General features: G+C 37.2%; 1 protein-coding gene across 3 annotated transcripts in view; it reads left to right on the forward strand.

Moving 5' to 3' along the window:
- Positions 1–21,418, forward strand: part of Tsp66E (Tetraspanin 66E) — a 483,181-nt gene that overhangs the window by 63,279 nt on the left and 398,484 nt on the right. For all 3 annotated transcript variants that reach the window (XM_067788825.1, XM_067788827.1, XM_067788828.1), the window contains exons 2-3: positions 13,838–13,944; positions 16,610–16,708. In XM_067788825.1, coding sequence (XP_067644926.1) covers positions 13,879–13,944; positions 16,610–16,708 — 165 coding nt within the window. In that variant the 5' untranslated portion in view covers positions 13,838–13,878. The remainder of the gene's footprint in view (positions 1–13,837; positions 13,945–16,609; positions 16,709–21,418) is intronic.

Raw genomic sequence — 21,418 nt, forward strand, 5'->3', positions numbered from 1 at the left:
GTGTTTACCCTTAGCGACCATTATAGTTAGGAAGACGTTTGCAGTACGGCTTCAATTACTACGGTTTAGTCTTCATCTGAGTTCAAGGCTAAAGTTCAAGTTACGGCTACGGTTGTCGTTAATGACAGTTTTACAGTTAAGATAATAGTTACTTTTTCGGTTTCATGTAAAAACAAAAAATACTTGGCGCGAATTATACCGGAGAAGGCCGAATTTCTCATCAAAGGTGCGTCGTGACCCTTTTTGATTTTTACTACGAATTGGCGGACAAGACCTATACATTTTATGCCGCCAGTGGCAACAATGTCTACGTATGGTCTGCTTATTAAATTATTATAACATTAGACAAATGATTTCCATTTTAAAAAGGAAATTAACTTAACTGTTATATTTACTTTTACTACATCGGATATCATTTGAAAACCCGATCGACATATGTACATCCATAAATATTGTATTTTTCTATCGAATTGCCAATGAACACATGAATGGAGTCTATTGTAGTGCCTTGCCAACATTTTACCATACTACAAAACGCAAGAGCATACAGGGTGAGCCTGAAAATACCTTATAATAGCTTCCGAAATACAAACTTGAAGCAATGCTCGGCTGCCTAATGAAACATTTTAAGTCAAAGTGGGTATATCGGGACAGGCGTTTGTCCTTCTAACTCACTGGATTTCTTAGTTGGTTCATGAATGGGGTTGAACAATAATCTTATCCCATTTGTAATATCCAAATAATTGACTGCGATTTGTAAGATAAAGATAAAATAAAAAAAGGTAGGTAGTTTGTGTGAGGATGCAAAGTTTCACGTTTTTTGTGGTCTGCATGAAATAGCTTTGACAATGAATCACTTATAATCATTTATCTCAACAATATATAACGTAAACGTAAGCACTTGATGATATTTGAAGCTTCTAGCCGTTAAAAAAGGGGCAAAAATGACAGTTTATATGGGGTATATAATTTATATACCACTAATCTCTATGATCTATTTGCTATATACGAAAGCATTTGGTGAAATTTGAAGGTTCTAGCTGTTAAAATGGGGCAGTAATTACGAAAAGTTTCTTATCTGAACAATCGGGGATATATGCTATATATACGACCGATCCCATCCTTATTTTCAGACAACAACATGTACAATATACGAAAGTATTTGGTGAAGTTTGAAGCGTCAATCTGATAAATTGAGGAAGATATGGCAAAAATCCTATTTTTCTGAAAAATCGGTTGTGTGGAGGATATATGCTATAGTGGTCCGATCCTACCGGTTCCGACAAATGTCTAATCGGAGACCTAAATACCAAATTTTATCAAGATATCTCAAAAATTGGGGGAGTAGTTTGCATACAAACAGACTGGCGGACGGACAGACGACATGGCTAAATCAACTCAGCTCTTCATCGTGATTATTTCGGTATACTTAATGATGGGTCTATCTATATTCCTTTAAGGACTTCCAATTTTGGGATTCGTAACGAAGTTAATATACCATTTCATTTTCATGAAAGTATACAAAATATATGTAACAGTGAACAAATAGAAATAACACAAGTAAGGACGGGACTGTCTTCAATAGCTTTCATGAATGGGCTGAACAATAATCTTATCCCGTTCGTAATCTCCAAATAATCGGATGTATGTATAAGATAAGAAATATAAAGTGAACAGATGTACATACCTAAACGATTTTTAAGATAAATATAAAATAAAAAATGGCAAAAAACCCCTTATCTGAACGATCGGTTGTGATATATATTATATATAGTTCCGATCGAAATGATTTTTACAGGAAATCTTCTATGATAAATCAGAATATATATCACCAAGTTTCATGTTTTTATATTGGAAACTTAGGGAGAAATGGCTAAAAATCTTTCTATCTGAACAATCGGTTGTATGGGATATATACTATATATAGCTCCGATCAAAGTGATTTTTTCAGAAAATCTTCTATGATATATTAGAATAAATATCACCAAGTTTAACGTTTTTATATTGGAAATTAAGGGAGAAATGGCTAAAAATCTTTCTATCTGAACGATCGGTTGTATGGGATATATACTATATATAGCTCCGATCAAAGTGATTTTTTCAGAAAATCTTCTATGATATATTAGAATAAATATCACCAAGTTTAACGTTTTTATATTGGAAATTAAGGGAGAAATGGCTAAAAATCTTTCTATCTGAACGATCGGTTGTATGGGATATATACTATATATAGCTCCGATCAAAGTGATTTTTTCAGAAAATCTTCTATGATATATTAGAATAAATATCACCAAGTTTAACGTTTTTATATTGGAAATTAAGGGAGAAATGGCTAAAAATCTTTCTATCTGAACGATCGGTTGTATGGGATATATACTATATATAGCTCCGATCAAAGTGATTTTTTCAGAAAATCTTCTATGATATATTAGAATAAATATCACCAAGTTTAACGTTTTTATATTGGAAATTAAGGGAGAAATTGCCAACAACTTTCTATCTGAACGATCGGTTGTATGGGATATATATTATATATCCCTCCGATCGAAATGACTTTTTCATGAAATCTTCTATGATATATTAGAATAAATATCACCAAGTTTAACGTTTTTATATTGGAAATTAAGGGAGAAATGGCTAAAAATCTTTCTATCTGAACGATCGGTTGTATGGGATATATACTATATATAGCTCCGATCAAAGTGATTTTTTCAGAAAATCTTCTATGATATATTAGAATAAATATCACCAAGTTTAACGTTTTTATATTGGAAATTAAGGGAGAAATTGCCAACAACTTTCTATCTGAACGATCGGTTGTATGGGATATATATTATATATCCCTCCGATCGAAATGACTTTTTCATGAAATCTTCTATGATATATTAGAATAAATATCACCAAGTTTAACATTTTTATATTGGAAATTAAGGGAGAAATTGCCAAAAATCTTTCTATCTGAACGATCGGTTGTATGGGATATATACTATATATAGCTCCGATCAAAGTGATTTTTTCAGAAAAGCTTCTATGATATATTAAAATATATATCACCGAGTTCAACGTTAATACTTTCTAAATAATTGAGGGAGAAATTGCTAAAAATCATTCTATCTGAACGATCGGTTGTATGGGATATAACTATATATAGCTCCGATCAAAGTGATTTTTTTCAGAAAATCGTCTATGATATATTAAAATATATATCACCGAGTTTCACGTTTATACTTTCTAAATTGCGGCAGGAATGACCAAAATCGTCTTATCTGAACGATCGGTTGTATGGGAGATATATGTTATAGTGGTCCGATCCTACCGGATCCAACAAATGTCATATGATACAAAAATACATCCTTGTGCCAAATTTCATTGAGATATCTTAAAATTTGAGGGACCAGTTTGCGTTCAAAAAGACAGACGGACGAACGGACAGACGGACTTGGCTATATCACCTCAGTTCGTCGCCCTGATCAATTCGGTATACTTAATGGTGAGTCTATCTTCTATATTTCTCAACGTTACAAACATCGGACCAAAGTTAATATACCATTTCATGTTCATGAAAGGTATAAAAAGGCTTTATCGGCTACCGCAAATTTTGCATTGAACATATTCGCTTTCCTCCATATTACTTGTGATCGCGATAAGATACCTGTTGCCCTTTACTCTCATCTCAAAAAAGGAAGAGATACTAGAGTAGAATTTTTAATAACATGGCGAACCAAATATAAAAGGAAAGTCTCATCCACTGATCACGGTTCCCTTTAGCGAGTACCGTTCTTCTTCATAGTTTAAGCAAAATGCAAATCCATAAACACGCAGCTAAATTGCGGGCTTATCGGGAACCCTCTCTTTTCGTGCCATTTATGTCCTTCCACATAAATATTTTAACGCTCACGAGAGCTTTAGTGAACTTTACTTTCCTCGACTTTAACTACCGATATACATAAGTGACCAGAAAGAAAGTTAAGCAAAATATGCCCCTGTTGGTGTCTTATCTTTACAACTGCTTAAAATTTGCATATCGAAACCTCCTTCACAACCAGATTTGTTATAAGGATATTACTAATTCACAATTGCCATGGGTCCCAATATCGATAAATTCTGCTAACCTGGCATGATTTGACATAATCAGCGATTTACCGACTATCAGCGACTGAAATCAACGCGGAAACTGTACTAAGCTTGGGACCGGGACTGAATCAGAAAACGAATCGGGAACCGAATACAGTACCGAATCCTGTACGGAACACAAAGTCGAACTGCAGCCGAAACCATAATCGAACCCGATACTGAAATCGGATCCGAATCCAAACCGGAACTGAAAATGGAACCGAAACAAGTATCCATCGTAAATCCAATCCGAAACTAGAGCCGAAACCGAAATCCAAACGGAAGCTAGAGGTAGATTCAACACTGAACGGTGACTTCTTTCGAGTTTGACACCAGAGAACCGAAACCGCAACGCGAATTGGGAACAAAGGTGACATCGGAGCCCAAATCAAACTGAACCGGAAACCGAAAACGCCATTCAAAACGAAGCCGAACCTGTATAGGCTGTGTTATCGTAGAGGTATAGACGAGTTATCGATAACTTATAGAAAAGGTGTCGTTATTTAAAAAAAAATTTATTGTTTTGTTATCGAATCTGGTACTGAAACTGAAACCGAAACAAGAATCTATTCGAAATCCAAAAGAAACTGAAGCGGAAACCAAAACCAAAACGGAAATTAGAGGCGAATCTAACTGCATTCGATTTTAATACCAATGCTTATAATAAGAACCACTTTATGTCTCATCCTTTATAGGTACTTAACGACTTAACTGCATATTAGAAGAATAAGCCGCATGGATCGGCCATATACGCAAAACAAGTTAATTCTTTGCTAATTATTGTGCATGTGCATCTAGTCCTAACTACATATGTATGTGTGTGTGTGACTGTTTTGGCATACACTTTTAAGTCAGCAAAACTTTATATGGATTGACAGTCAATATCCCAGCTCAAGCATAACGTAATCATAAACAAGAGCAACAGAGTTCGCTGGGGTTCTAGGTGTTTGTATGGTACGTTCTTCTGCATCAAGTATTCCATTGACTTACATGAAAATGTATGTTGGTTATAATATCTAACGGTACAATTACGAGCCATTAACTTCTCTTGGAGCCCAATACCTCATTGCGGCAAATTCATTACTTCACTTGTTTGTGTATGGAGCTTTCATATTTATCGATACGTACATGCGTACATACGTTTGTTTTTGCTAACTGTATATATACAAGCCCATCGCTATGTTAACACTTCCAAGTCTACACTTTTTTTCTAGTAAACGTTAATAATTTACATTGGAACTTTTCTCCATGTCCTACATAATTTCTGAGGTCCAGCCCACATATGCGGTTGCAAGTCGTAATTACTAGTAATTGCATCTTTTGTACGAGGGATTTTTTTTTTTTTTGAGGCGTTGACTCACTGACCGTTGATAGGTTTTTTCTAAGACAGGTTGTAAAGTGATAATCTATCACTAAAAATCTGTTAGTGAGCAGAACTCGTAAGTTTCCTAAATCCTACTAAGTCCGATTAAGATAATTTTCAAAGTTTTCCTGTATATTTCTGTTGCCTCGAACACAGTTCATTCTTATTTTGGGCGCACGATCCCTGAACCGACATCGTTTTGGAGTAGAGCGTTCGTAATTCCTTGCCTAAAGTATCTACGAGGGGATATGTACTATGTATTCAGCATTGCAGTGCCAATGTTAATAATGTTCTAAGAGTTTCGTTGGCTCCTACCAGAGCTGCTCATTTTACAGTTTCTTACATTTTAGCTGTGTATTCAACCAGAAAAGCTCCCCGTAAAACGGTATCGGCTTATCCACCAATTCATAAAACAGATGTATAACCTTTGGCGATGGGTCACAGCCTCCTGTAGCAACTAAAGGCACCAGGAGCTTCTTGCCCAAAAAATTCGCCAGGCTGAAAAAGGAGTAATATTTAGGATTGAAATACATTTTGCATGGCTCTGGCCAGATTGCTACCTTATCTCCATTAGAATTTAAAACAAGGCTCAGTATGCCCAGTAATTTAGCTCTGGCTAGTTCAACTGCACGAAGAAGTACATGGCAGCAACCGGGTTTGCAGTAAGCACGTTTACGGCCACAAACTAGACAGTGGGATGCTCGTCTAGAGCTGCTGCTTTACTAACCTTCAGCTCGGCCATTGCTGCTTAGAATCTCGTATTCTAAAATTCTCACTGCGAGGTCATAACTGGCTGAGTTATAATGCCCCTGCAAGTTAAGGCAAACTTTTGCCAGAATTATTTTCGCAGTATTTTATAATGCAGGTGGCCCAGAAGAATATGTGAACAGCGCTTGGCATAGTCGGCCAGCGTACTTTTTTTTGGTGTTCTACCACATAATAATGTATGTAATTTATATAGTTATTGCAGTTTTGTGCTAAGGACTGACCGGAATGGTGTATTATACTATTTTGATTTACGAAGTTTGTGGTGGGGGTATTGAATCGATATACATACATATACATGCAACTCCACTGATTGCGCTACCAAAAATTCACAAGCCGGACACGCCAATGAGGTCCATCATTAATTTTAAATCGGCACCATATTACAAATTGTCCAAATATTTAAAAACGATATTGAAAGATACTCTAGAGGTAAGGAACGAATATGCAATAGCTAACACAACAGAACTAATAGAGAGACTTGAGACCGTAGAGCTAACAAGGAACAGCAAATTGGTATCTTTCGACATAAAAGATTTATACCCATCTATACCACTATCGGAGACTTTAGACATAGTTAGCTCAACAATAGTTCATAATACAAAAAACAAAGTGAAAAGTATGCAAATCACAAATTCGCTAAGAACCAATTTACGCCAAAACTATTTTCAATTCAACAATAAAATATTTAGACAAACAAACGGTCTTGGAATGGGAAGCCCCACATCAGCAATTCTTATGGAAGTGTTCATGCAAAATCTGGAAGAAAAGTACATACAGGAGCTGAAGTCCAAATTAGGCGTGTTATTTTATGCTAGATACGTGGATGACATAATATGCGTTTTAACTACTAATAACGAAGAGCTTGTACTGGAGTACCTCAACAAGCAGCACGGAAATATAAAATTTACAATGGAAACCAAAAAAGACGGAGGAATCAACTATCTAGACCTAACGATAAATATTGATAAAGAAGCCAAAAGATTTAACTATGACATATACATATACAAAGCGAACGGCCACCGACACAATAATACACAATACCTCAAATCACCCCAACAGCATAAAAATACAGCATTAAGGCACCTGGTACATAGACTTGAAAGAACACCTCTTACACAAGAGGCATAGAGGCCGAGGGGCGACCCCGCTTAGAAAAATTTTTTTTTCTAATTGAAAAACCTTATTTTTAAAATTTTGATGCTGCTTTGACCAGGGTGTGAGCCCAGGGCATACGGTGTGGTAGGCGGAGCACGCTACCATCACACCACGGTGGCCGCCATCACACCACGGTGGCCGCCATATATATATAAAGTTAAAATTATGAATGTTTGTATGTAGGTATAAATCGGGTTGCGTCCTAAACGGATCGGCCGATCACAACTTGAATCACCCACTAATGTTGGCCGATCCCGTGATTTTTTAAAGAACAATGTTATCTGTGATTGTGTCCTCTCAGTCACAGCGGTTTTTACCCGTGACTGTGACTGAGACGAAACAAATACCACGCCAACAGGAATCACGGATTGTGTTGCGAATAATAAACTCCGTAATTTTTTGGGACATCTACTGTTATTCAGTCGCAGCTTAAGTAACTTTCTCATTGTATTGGTTCATAGCATAGAAGCGTTTTGTTTCTGTGCCGAGAGCTATGTTTGAGCCTGTGATTGGTAACGGGAAATAAATGCTGTCACAGGCAATCAGTCACGAACATTCCTTGTCTACAATAACTTCCAATGCAACGTGGGAACAGTGGTAAGTTTTCGGGTTTCAAGGGGTTGATAAACGCAATTACGAATGTATCTTACACATATTTAGAAGGCGAGCCTCTGGCGACCTCAAGTTTCTCATGGAACTAGGGAGTGGGGGCGAGATGGCCTAGAGCGTTCAAAATGGTCATATTACTCGTTCCCGATATGGTCGGGCTAGTACCGTAATGGTGCTTTTTAACGAAACATACCGGATTTATATCCGACAAAGGACCATTAACAACGATAACACTCTCCTAAATCTTCGTTGAGTGTCCTTAATGCAACAACAACAACAACATTGGTGAGTTTTCCGATTCAATTAAAATAACAACAAAACGAAAAGCTACAACAATAAGTTAAGAACGGTAAGTGAAACGTGACATCATGTCCTACAACAAAAACAAGAGAAAATACCAAGTGCTGCATAACCATGCGCAACATAGCAGGTAGCAATAAATTCTTTTTTTGCTGTCGCTCCACTATAGACAGCATTTCGTTCGTAGTATTTATTCTGCTATTTGCTCTGCTCTAAAACACGACGTAGTTCATAACAGAGCCTAACCAATGCTATCACTTTTTTTACGGCTCTGCTCTCTGCTCTGTTCATGTTCAGAGTCGAGGCTGTAGCAGAGCGTATTTTTTGTCGCTATTGCTAATCGGGACTAGCAAATGCAAACACTAGCTCAAATGCTTTTAGTAGGTATCACGAGGTACTGGTTTGTTGAAGTCCTTAGAAAAGCTTTTAGCACAGATCACTTTGGAAAACACCGGATTATCAAGTTGTTCTCTTTAGATCAACGATACCCAGTTAAAGCTGGAGTCTCTCTTGCGGGATGCGACTTAAACAGCATAGAGTGCGATTCCAGTTTTGGTATCCAGAGAAAGGACTTTCACTCTTCTTCAAAGTATGTAACATTGTTGAAAACAGTTAAAAAGAGTTGTTTTCAGTTAAGTTTACGTAAACTGAGGATTCACTTATTAACTCTAAGACTTCCTTTAATAAAATGCACAGAAAAAATTTATAATTTAAGCACATTAGTATTTATGTGGTAACACATACAGACAGACAGATGTTACAACGAAAGCGAATTTAGTCAGCGTGTTCCACTTTCCTTTATCACAATTTTTTTTGAATGGGAAATAATCCACATCTACATATATTTATATTTACCTCTATAACTATCAACGAAAAAATAAACAATAGTTGCCTCGCAAGGCATGTACATTAGGGTGGGTCGATTTCTATGGACGAAAGTTAACCTATATCGCGCCATCGATTTTTCAATAGGATTTGGGATCAGGAAAAAAAAGTTCCACTACGCATGACCAAAAAAATAATTTTCGAGCCTGTGAAATTTCATTTTTTTTTACTTTTTTCGACTTTGATTTTTAAGGTTTTTTTCATGACCTACTAAAAAAATTTTCATGTAGGGTATACTCCGATCCAAAAATTTCCGCTAAAAACGTTTTCGATAACAGTTTTTGAAAAAAAAAAAAATATAAAAAAATAAAAAATAACAGTTTTGTGAAAAAACAAAAATGTAAAAAAATAAAAAATACTTTTTTTTTGTTCAAAAAACTGTTACCGAAAACGCTTTTAGCGGACATTTTTTAATTTTTATATATATATATTTTTTTTTTTTTCAGAAAACTGTTCTCGCCAACGTTTTTATCGGACATTTTTGGGTCGGACAGGGTATACGTGAAAATTTTACAATCAAATGAAAATTGTTTGAGTAGGTCATGAAAAAAAACTTAAAAATCAAAGTCGAAAGAAATCAAAAAAATTAAATTTCGCAAGCTCCAAAAATAATTTTTTTGGGTATGCGTAGTGGAACTTTTTTTCCTGAGTCCAAATCCTATCGAAAAATCGATGGCGCGATATCGGTTAATAAATCGACCCAGTCTAATGTACATGCTTTTATATAAATTCATATTTGCGTTAACGCCAATAAAGTTGCAGCCTCAAGGGCTTTACTCAGATCCATTTAATCTAAGTTGCAATGTAGAAAAATGCGCAACATTGCAATATTTTTGCTCTCGCATGAAATCACTCAAACATAGTTCTCATGTGTGTGTATGTACGTGTTTATGCAATACGCATTTCCACTAAGCACTACTTTTGGGTCGCGAATGACTTATGGTATATTAACATTGATGCATTGCGATTACGGCGACATCTGCCACATACAAATAATTGCACCTGGCAACAAAAAGCAGCAACAATAAATCATCTCTTTAATTATTCTCCTCCCATAACTAGTTGCAGCTATCTATCACGTATATCTCGTCTGCTGGATGTTTTCATATTTGTTTTGTCTGAACTGTAGTGTTATTACAACTGCTGCGTATACTTAATTGTTTGGCTTTCCACTGTACAAACAGTAACAAGAGTTTTATGTGTATTATGTTCCTACAATTTATATGAAAGTATGCATTATAAATATGTATTCACTGCATAGGAAGAGGCTTGAGCTGCTAGCCACCAGGAATAACGCCCGCAAATTTTACCAAAAAATACGGCGACAGACGGAAGGTTTTAAGTCCAGCGCAAACTCCTGTAAGAACGAAAACGACGGTCCTGTAACCGATTTCCAGAGAGTACTTATATTATGGAGGGAACTCTCCTCTGCTCTCCTAAAGGGAAACAGCGATGTACCGCGCAGGGATGATGAACCCGATCCCGCAATAGATAATGATGGAATTTTAAAGCCACCTTCGACAGCACGAAAAGGAGCTGCCGCTATGTCTGCATTTGGTTTCTCCGCAATACTTATACGGCTGTGCAAAATGACGTTGAGCAACACCATCAGCTCAGTCAGAATTAGGAAAGACCTCTCCGAGCCATTCCAAACGAATCGAGGTTTCAGACAAGGTGACCGCCTATCGTGCGATTTCTTTAATTTGATGCTGGAGAAAATTATACTAGCTGCAGAACTTAACCGCTGCAGAACTTCCCTTGGTTTGACCAATAGGCGCCAGTTTGCAGCGCGAAGAATCGCTTAAACGGTTGAGGGTCAATTAAGTAAATAAGTAAGCATAGGAAGTCTAAACCCACATGTAACATTTATTCATAGATTTGGCTTGATCTCACAAGGGGTTTAATTTTACATGTTAACTTTACCGGAACTTTTGGTCACCGGCATTCGCAACGAGAAGGTGTTAATGTTGTGATACAAGGCAACACAAACCTTTGTACCTTCCGCAACGCAATTGTCAACCTCACAACCCGGAGGGAATCATGCTATAAATATGAATATATCATATACGTATTTATCAGGCGAGGCCAACTTCCTTATGGACCTAAGAGGTGACACCGGGAATGCCAAGAAGGTTCATTGTGGAATGGTCGGGGTGTCACCTTAATGATACTTGTTGCCTTATCTATTTCCGCGAAATTACCATAAATATTGATAACAATTCAAAGACCTTCGGGGAGTGTCTTGAACGCTGCAAGAAGAAGAAGAAGAAAGTCAATCTAACCCTTGAATGAGCTAGGCTATGCGGTTCGTATCACTATCCTTTGAAATCCTGTTGATTCTTTAATGTTGGATGAAACGTTTTTTTTTTGTTCTTCCGATTATCTCGGATTGCTAAGTACCTACCTAATTCGTTCGAGGCCTGTCGATAATTCTTCCAGATACTTCTTATTGAGTCCTCATAAAATCACCTGCATTCGCATAAAAACTTGGGATGGAGTAAAAGATCCACCTCCCTAACTGCAGTACTATCGGAAAATTGTAAGCCGGCAATATGAATCGTCTTGTCTCCAGTCTTTGCTATCGGCAGAGAAAATAATGTATCGATTGACTGAAAAGGAAGATTGTTGGTATACGCCAATATCGAAGGATTGGTAGAATAGAGGTACCTCGTAAAAATCCTACTTGGTCCACAGCAAGTTCGTTGCCGCAACCTTCTCATCAGCAAACTCTTTCCTTTTACTTTCGATTTGACCGCGGAGACAGCAAACATTGAGTAAAGTAAAGTAAATACTTTGCCGATTAACCGCCGAGATGATTTAGGCCGAGCTTTACCTCCAATTTGCGTCGTGCTCCCTTTTCATTTAGTCTTCAAATTAGCAAGACGGGACCTACACTTTTTTCCAACAGCAGCTGCAAGGCAGACAGATTTTCACTGGAATTATTTTCGTTCCGACGGACGACTCCGCATAGAAAGAGTTTTTCGAATTGAAACAATGTGTTCTTGCTTTGCTGGGGACTTGAACCCTGGACCCTCGTGTGGACTGTGAGATGCATAAAACAATTTAAACTCCGATTTATTTTGTATAGTTGAATTTTCAGACAGGGTGGATAAATGATGTATATTGGAACGATTTTCCGTCATCCCATTTGGTTTCGAGAACGATAATCGACACGGATGATGGCACAACGCCGAAACCGCTTTGTCTCGAAACAAAATGGCGGAAAGTCGTTCCACTATACACAATTTAAACCGTCTTCCAATTCCTCCCTTGAAGGGAACTTTATGTTCTCTACATGGAGTCAACAACTGGGATTGGTACCAGACGTAGGTCAGTTTTGACACCAATTGCACCATTCCAACCTTTTATTGATTTCACTTTTCGTCTAGCGCCTTTTGTCAGATACCTACTTAAGTATCGGCCAAATGACTGTGATGTACACAGCATGGATGATATACGGTGAAAGCTCAGTGCTTCCCGAAGACAAGTTATAATATGCTACCAGAGCTTATTTTAATCTCATCTTAACATCCTTTCTCCATATTAGCTTCTAGTCAAAATACTTTGCTTCTAAAGTTATATCATTCAGTTTCGACGGGAACAAGGAGCGATTGTTTGTTGATCTAGTGAACAGGACATTCTCTGTGCTTTGGCACTAGTTTCAGCTCGTTTTGACCAAACAGTCAAAAGGAGTCAGAAAGGGAAGAGGAAATATGAAGTCGAGGAAGCTCTTGCTCCTCCTTGACGTTTTAAACTCTTATCAGTCCTTGGAAAGCTATACCTTGCCTTTTTATATTATTATACCTGTACAAGCTCTACGCAGACATCAACATAGTCCAGCGAATTAAAACGCAGCGGCTGCGCTGGCTTGGCCATGTTATGCGAATGAAAGATGACGCTCCGGCTAAGAAAGTGTTTCTATCGGAACCCGCCTATGGAAGCAGAGGTAGAAGGCGGTCCCTACTCCGCTCGAAGGACCATGAGGACGGTTTAAACTCCCTTGGTGTGACCAATTGGCGCCGGTTGGCGGAGAGAAGGAGCGAATGGCGCGCCTTGTTGGACGGCCAATCAATAAGTATATTCTTAAAACTCTTTTAAGGCATAAGAACTCAACAAATATTTAAAAATTTACAACTCTAATATGATATATTTTGTTAAAAAAAAAACATTCCAATATTCAAAATGTAAATTAATTAAGTTATAATTACGGGCGTGAGCCAACCAAATGCTATGCAAATAGATAACGATTTGCCGCTAATTAGAAAGCTCAATATTGAAGCGAAAGTGAAGTGAAAGAAATGTTTGCAGTACTAATTTGCTAAATAATAATGCCTGGTTTCCACTACGTAAAATTTGACCACAGACTTGGCCACATAATGAAAATGGCTTGTCAAAAAACGTCAAATAAGTTTGACGTCGGTTTTGGCTATAAAGGAAAACGACAATTGCCCAACCGCATGGAAAATTTGATATTAAAGTTTGATTTTGACCTAATGAAAACCAAGCACAAGCAACATAAAATTTCGAATACATTTTTTTAATTTGAAGTTATAAAAAGTCTTAGGAAAACTGCTCTGCCTTAACCTAAAATTGTATTAAGACCTACAACTAAATTAAATTTTCTACTTTTATATTTACTTTCAGATACAACAATTTAGACGTTCAACAAAATATAAAGAGCTAACATGGGTTCCAATTGTGGTGTTTGGCTGGCCAAATACCTGCTATGCCTATTCAACTTCCTCTTTTTTGTAAGTATGAAACCAAAACCTCTGCTATCTGAAGGATTTATACGCATACATCTTTATTCTCTTCGGAGTGATGATCGGCGAGCATTTTTCCAAGTTTCACGAACTATGTAAATCTTATCTTTATCAAATCCATGATCCAGAAGGGTCGACGTGGTCATATCCAATAGTTTCTAAAATATCGGGCTATAACCTCAATATGCTATGTAGTTCGAGAGCATGTGAGATCTATATTCGGCATTAATATTTTATCAACAACAGTGAAGTAAGATTTTACCTGAAAGAAAGAAATCTATGAAATATTTCATTTGCTGTTTTCGGTTTCATTTTGAGTTTCAATTATTGTGGCCCTTAGATTGTTTAGGAGTATTTGACGGTGTTATTTTGCTAAGATTGTCGTCTGGGCAGGGTATTTATAGGCTAACAGCGTTTGAAATGCCGTTGTGAAGGAATGACGATAATACGAGAGTTATTTCAGGTCGCCATTGTAGTCTATAACAGTATCTCACCAAAGGAAATGAGCATTACTGTTCCCGTGCTGAATATGGTATTGTTCAATTATTTGGCCAGAGTTTTGTCTTCCGCCCTAAGTAAGTTGATATCATCGGGAAACAGATGACTGATGAGCAAGATAACCGACGCAAGTTTTGAAAGCCGAGCTCAAGCCGGATAATGTTAGATCCATTTCTAAAATTCTACTTAATAAAGCGGCGGCCACGGTGGTGTGATGATAGCGTGCTCCGCCTACCACACCGTATGCCCTGGGTTCGCACCCCGAGCAAAGCAACATCAAAATTTTAGAAATAAGGTTTTTCAATTAGAAGAAAATTTTTCTAAGCGGGGTCCCCCCTCAGCAGTGTTAGGCAAGCGCTCCGGGTGTATTTCTGCCATGAAAAGCTCTCAGTGAAAACTCATCTGCCTTGCAGATGGCGTTCGGAGTTGGCATAAAACTGTAGGTCCCGTCCGGCCAATTTGTAGGGAAAATCAAGAGGAGCACGACGCAAATTGGAAGAGAAGCTCGGCCTTATATCTCTTCGGATGTTATCGCGCCTTACATTTATTTATTTTTAAAGCGATTGATTTCCGGAATCTTTCCGGCAAATTCAGCTGCAGTATTTTGTTAACATTGCAGACGGCGAACGCTAGGGCTGAAAAGTTACTTCCCTGGGACAAAAAAAAATACTTGGCTTGGACGTCTAATTTTTCCATGAGCAAATGTCGCTGAGAATACCTTCTGGGCTAAAGTATCTAATTTCATTCGCATAGCATGGCCCAACCTGTTTTAATTCGCTGGACCATGTACAGTTTACTCGCGGTCTCAAATGTGAAAACGTCAAAGATCTTCCGTGGTTTGTTTCTCTCGAATACTCCTAGAACCGCCTGAACTAATCTTGTAGCCCCAACTAGCTATCGAGGGAACAAAAAACTAGAAGCCAAAATCGAAGCCGGACGCCATGCTATCAATTTTTTTTTCGAAACGTAAAGGGTTTGTTATCGATGAGTTATCTGTTTGTTATTGGCTGGGACATGCGCATATTAACCATTTCGTATCAATGATTTAACGGTTTGTATCGATGTTTTCAACGAGTACAAACGAGTTATTAATCTGCTATGGAAGTCTTAAAAACATCTTATCTAAAAGTTATTGATATATAATCGAATATTTGTTGTTTACTTTGAAAATTATCGATATTTATTAAAAAAGTGACCGATTTGTTATCAAAGGTTTATCCCTTCAATATTGAGAATTATAGGCTTTGTTTTCGAAAATATATCTTCGAAGATTTTTTGGTTTATTTTCTAAAAGTTATCGATATTTTGACGAAAATTTATAAATTTTTCATTGTCTGTTATCGATATGTTATCGAAATTTTTTCAACAAAAATCTATCGATTTATTACCAAAAAGTTCTCAAATTTTTATAGGCGTGTTAACAATTTGACGTGTTATCTATTTGACTCGTCGGTTTCTTATGATAACAGATACCGATAAAACTTCCACATAAAGTCAATGACGCATCTGTTGTTACCCGTGACCACCAAGTCGATAAGAAACTTATAAGAAGCCAATGACTCGGCTATAAAAAACCGTTGACTCGACAATAAAGTAACGCTATCGATTTTATCTATAAAAAAACGACGAAGTCCTTTCCAAAAAGCTCCAAATTACACTTTTCTGGTAACGATACCTCTGTTGTGGTTTAACTTCAGACCCTTGGCTAGAGGTACACCTATATATGTACTTATGCATCGAACTTCATGAGTACATGGTACTCACGCCTTTTTGCTTGAATTACCATTGTGACCACAAATTACGCATTTTGCACTCGAAGGCACCATCGAACAAAGCTTTACATAAATATTTTATATTCTTAGCTGTATTCATTCACACAAATCATATCGAAATGGATGAATGAATGGCACTGATATTCCACTTCTTAATGCCAATGGAAACCGAAGTCGCAAACATTTAAACAAAGTACATACAAACGAACAAATATTATATAACAATCTCTGTGCATATTTATAATTTCACTTTCACTACAACGGTGATGCACTCCTTCAGTTTGATTTTAAAATTTGCACTTTCTTAATAATTGTTTATATTTATAGGAATTTATTTGTTCACATTTATACTTTTACTCGTAAATTTTTTTTCCAAACTACAGGTCATTGGCACAATTGTATTGGGCACTGGCACTTGGTTGGCGGTTGACAAAGCCTCATTGATTGCATTGCTCAAGATGGTGGAAAGCGAACACATTAATGTAAGTATCGATTATATTGTTTTGAGGTAATTATTTTACACATAATTATGGAAAGATAAGTATCTATGCCGGATTCAGAAACCCCTCACGCGCGGCCGCCGTGGTGTGGTGGTAGCGTTCTTCGCCTACCACACCGAAGATTCTGGGTTTACGCCCCGGGAAAAAGCAACAGCAAACTTTTAAAAACAAGTTTTTTCAATTAGAAGAATGTTTTTCCGAGTGTATTTTTGCCTATTTCTGCCATGAAAAGCTTCTCAGTGAAAACTCATCAGCCTTGAAGACGCCGTTTGGGGTCGATATAAAACGCGTAGGTCCTGTCCCGCCAATCGGTAGGAAAAATTAAAAAAAGATCATGACGCAAATTGGAAGAGAAGCTCGGCCTAAAACCTCTTCGCAGGTTATCGCGCCTTACATTTTGTTTTATGCGTACTTTTGTTATTATATTAAATGCATCTACAACAACAAACTGTTTTCAATTATATATCGTATTGTGCAATGGTCAGTCACATTGACTTGGGTTGGCGGACGGATACCCATTCATTAAAACATGTACATTAGGGTATACCATCTTTTTGTTGTAAAACTGATAAAGGAAACTACGAGTAACTGAAATCCAATTGTCAACCTCACATACGCGAGGGGAATCCTGTTACAAATATGGATATATCATACACATATTTAGCAGGCGAAGCTCTGGCGACCGCAAGCTCCTCATGGCACCAGGGTGTGATCGTTCCCAAGATGGTCGTGCTAGTACCTTAATGGTGCTTGTTACCGGAACATCGATAACACTCCCCAAAACCTTCGGGGGTGCCTTTATCGTTAATACAACTACAACAACAACAACAGCAACGAGGAACTGGGAAACAGAATAGTTGAGGTAACAAAATCCAGCCTAGGATAGATCCAAGCAGCAAAACTCATTAATTCAAGCAAGATAGAGCCTAAAAGATCTAATTTAAATATATCTCTTCGTTATATAGAGTTAAATGCCTAAGGAGGTACCCTCATTCTCTACATACAACAATAAGCTGAACGGTAATTATCTTAAGGTCGCAGTGCATCAAAGCCTACGAAACTTATGAACAAAAATGGAGGTGTTTTTGTGTTCTTTATGAGCGTCCAATCTAATCAACCGACCGTGAGGAAATTTTCACAGTAGGCTTTCGGGGCCACTCGCTATTTTACTGGCTCTATGAAATTTTAGGAAAGTAGGAGGAATCGCGACACGAGGCAATACAAATTTCATTTGGTTAAAAATCCGGATCTAATTGACTCAAACTATTCATATAGAAGCATATGCACTCTGTATAGAATTTAGGGAAAGTGGGTGGTGCCACGCTATATATGAGGAAATTGAGGTGGAATAGGTAGGCAGGTAGTGGGAGTAAGAGTGAGAGTGGGATTGGGAATGGGAGTGCAAATGGGAGTTAGAGTGCAATCGGGAATCGGGTTGGATGTGCGAGGGAGAAGTAGAATGAAAAAGGAGTGTAGATAAAAGAAATAACGAATATGAATAAAAAGGTGAGTTAGAAAAAAAATTAGTAGGGGATGGGAAGGATAGTAATACGAGGAAGAGAAACCACTTTTTAAATATACGAAAAGCAATAATATTTGATCAGCATTGAAGACTAAGCGTAATTTCTTAGTAATGCGCTATCCGACGTCAAATTTAGATAGGCTGAATTTCTTCAGTTTTAACATTCATTAAATAATTTCGGACATTAATTAAGTGACATTAGTTTCTTCGACCTACATCGGCTTCTATTTTCGTTCTTGTTGCAGCTGCAAAAACACTATCCTAAGATTAGGAAATATTACGGATGTGGGCAGTCGGTTTCCAGATATGAATCCGATACACTCCGGTGCTAGCCCGGCTGCCTGAGAAACACATTTTTTACTCCTCGAACCTCCGGGTCTGTGAATTTCAGTCGTCTCTTACAACAAGCGTGTCTATCGCGGAAATTTTCTACGCCCCTTAACCCGATGGAGTAAATACCTGCCCTCATATTTGATCACTACACACTTCTATCAGCCTTTACTCCGTGTATACTCGAATAAGTAGGCTGAGGTTGCTGTGTTCTGTTACGGAGCCAGGTTTGCCTCTACATTCCTCATGATATTCGCACCATGTGTATGATGGATATAATGTATTAACAACCTGGCACTTTGTTTTTTATGTGTGCTTCTCAATATTCGATTTGTCCAAACTTTGTTACGACTTTCCTGAAGTCATTCAGCTTTTATTAAGTGCTGACCACCGCACCGAAGAATAGAAGAAAGAAGAAGAACGAATAAAAAAAATAATAATATATCCAACTTCCGTAGAGATTTTAAAACCGTTTAAATTTTTTGGCGGGACGGGACCTACATGTTTTACCGCGACTCCGAACGGCGTCTGAAAGTCAGATGAGTTTTCACTGAGAAGCCTTTTGGAGTGCTTGCAAAATCACTACCGAGGCGGCTGCCAAAGAATAGGCTGGGTTTTATAACCGCGCGGTATACAGAAACTGAAATCTGTGGAGCTTCAGATCCTACCCTTTGCTCATAACTGCCTAGGAAGCAATTAATACTTTTTCGAGATATTTAGCTGAATGTTCAGCTTGATTCCAAAACAAAGCAGAGATATTTCGCCTGCACCGACAGTTTGAAGTTTATTCAGTTAAAGAGTGGGAGCCCATCCTAGCGTAGATTTGTTGCAGCACTCGCTAAATATCATCATTTTCATCTGAGTTGCGTTCACTTCAAAGCCATTTATTCGTGACTAGCCTCCAATGCAATGTGGTATGCGCTTTCTATGTTTACCGACAGCAGTTACTAGGGCCATGTTTGGAAAGTCAGTTTTTGTAACAGTGTAAAGCAAGAGGACTTGAAACATTTTGATACCATAATAAAAAGGATCCTATTTTATTAGCAAGTCTACCCGAATTTGGGAATAACTTTGAACCCTTAAGAACTCTGAACTCGTTTAAAAAAACTTAGGAAAAGAAAGCAAAGAAAAATGAAAGGAGGGAGACGAAAAGGAAAGATTATAAGTCAAATTCAAAAAAAAAACAAAAAACCAATGTCGAAACCGAAAAAAGCTGATGTGCCATCAATTTGTTATGGAAGTGTTTCTTTTTGTAATCGGTTTGTTATCAACGAATTATTGTCGAAATATTCGTTTGTTTCTCGATTCCTCGATTTCATAGGTAAGACACCTCGACGAGTTATCGATTTATTATCATAAACTTCGATATCGACAGGAAACATTATCAATCAGCTACTGATTATTTGTCGACTAGTTTTTGGTTTTTTTATCAAAAAGATATCGATGTGTTATCGAAAAGTTTTCGACATTTTATTGAAAAGTTATCGGTTTGTTATTGGAGTGTTACCAATTTTTATCGGCATGTTATATATTTTTATTAAAAAGTTATGGCTTTGCTACAAATTTCTTATCAAATTGTACCAATTTGTTATCAGCATGTTATCGATTTTTATTTTGGACTCAACGGCTTGTTGTGACAGATACCGATAAAACTCCAATATGTAAATTCGATGACGCACCCGTCGATAACAAGCCGATAAGAAGCTGATGACTCTGCGATAACAAGTTGACAGCACACTGCTAGCTCGCAATAATTCGCTACCGGAAATAAGTCCATAATAAAACAAAAAAATTATCGGTATATGTTGTTACTGATATGAAGCCGACGAAGCGCTTCTCATAAAGCTCGAAACTATGTATTTGTTTCTGGTAATTACCTCGGTCGTGCTTTACCTTTAACATTAGTTAGCCGTTCGTCGTACACCTATGTATATGTATACAAATCCCGAGGTCTTCGTAATCACACCTTTTTGTATTTATTAAAAAAGTATCACTCAAACATGATACACCCTAATCTACATACAAATAGATAAAAATATGAATACTGCAACCCCCTGAATCGCGTGTAAATTTCTATTTACCTGTAAATAGCCCGTGGAATCCCTTGTAATTTCTCTGCTTACTGAAATACCAAATTAACTTAAATATTTTTATTTAACTGCCGGACTGACTGGCGCAGGTTGATTATTCATTTTGTTGTTTGTGTGCGACGTTTTTCGTTGCGTGTCCACTGTCCGCATATCAAGATTTGATGGCTTGCAATTATCGTCAACACGTCTTTGCTATCGATTGTATAGCCGTGTCTTAGTATGAATAGTAAATATTTTCGTAGATGTACATTGTACAACATATTTCCAAAGCATATCGTGCTAAGGTAGCATACACAAGTCGCCACAAACGTACATTCATTTCTGTTGCCAATTCGATATTTATTATTTAATAAATAAATGTCTGCCGTCATATTCAGAAAACTAAATAAAATGTTAATAATTAAGTAAGAAACATTTTACGAATGCCATGTTATTTTCAAATAATCGAGATTGGTTTTTTACCTACACGGGAAAATCAACTTCTCTTCTTGGCGGTAAACATAAATGTTTAGAAAGTAAGAGGCTGGGAATTCACTTGAACTAGTAGTCAGACTATCTGGTTTTGTGGTTATATTTTTCACGCAGTTTATAAAGACAAAAAACTCACTTTAGTCTGAGGTAAATTCAAAGTAATTTTACGTCCACTTAGAGGTGCCAAGTGAAATTTTGTAAATTTGTTTTGTGGCCATCGCACCAAAAATATCTGTAGCTAATATTTTTTGCTCAAGAAGTCAGAAGTAAAATGCTATA

The sequence above is a fragment of the Eurosta solidaginis genome, chromosome 5 (assembly GCF_040869045.1).
Source record: "Eurosta solidaginis isolate ZX-2024a chromosome 5, ASM4086904v1, whole genome shotgun sequence".
NCBI lineage: Eukaryota > Metazoa > Arthropoda > Insecta > Diptera > Tephritidae > Eurosta > Eurosta solidaginis.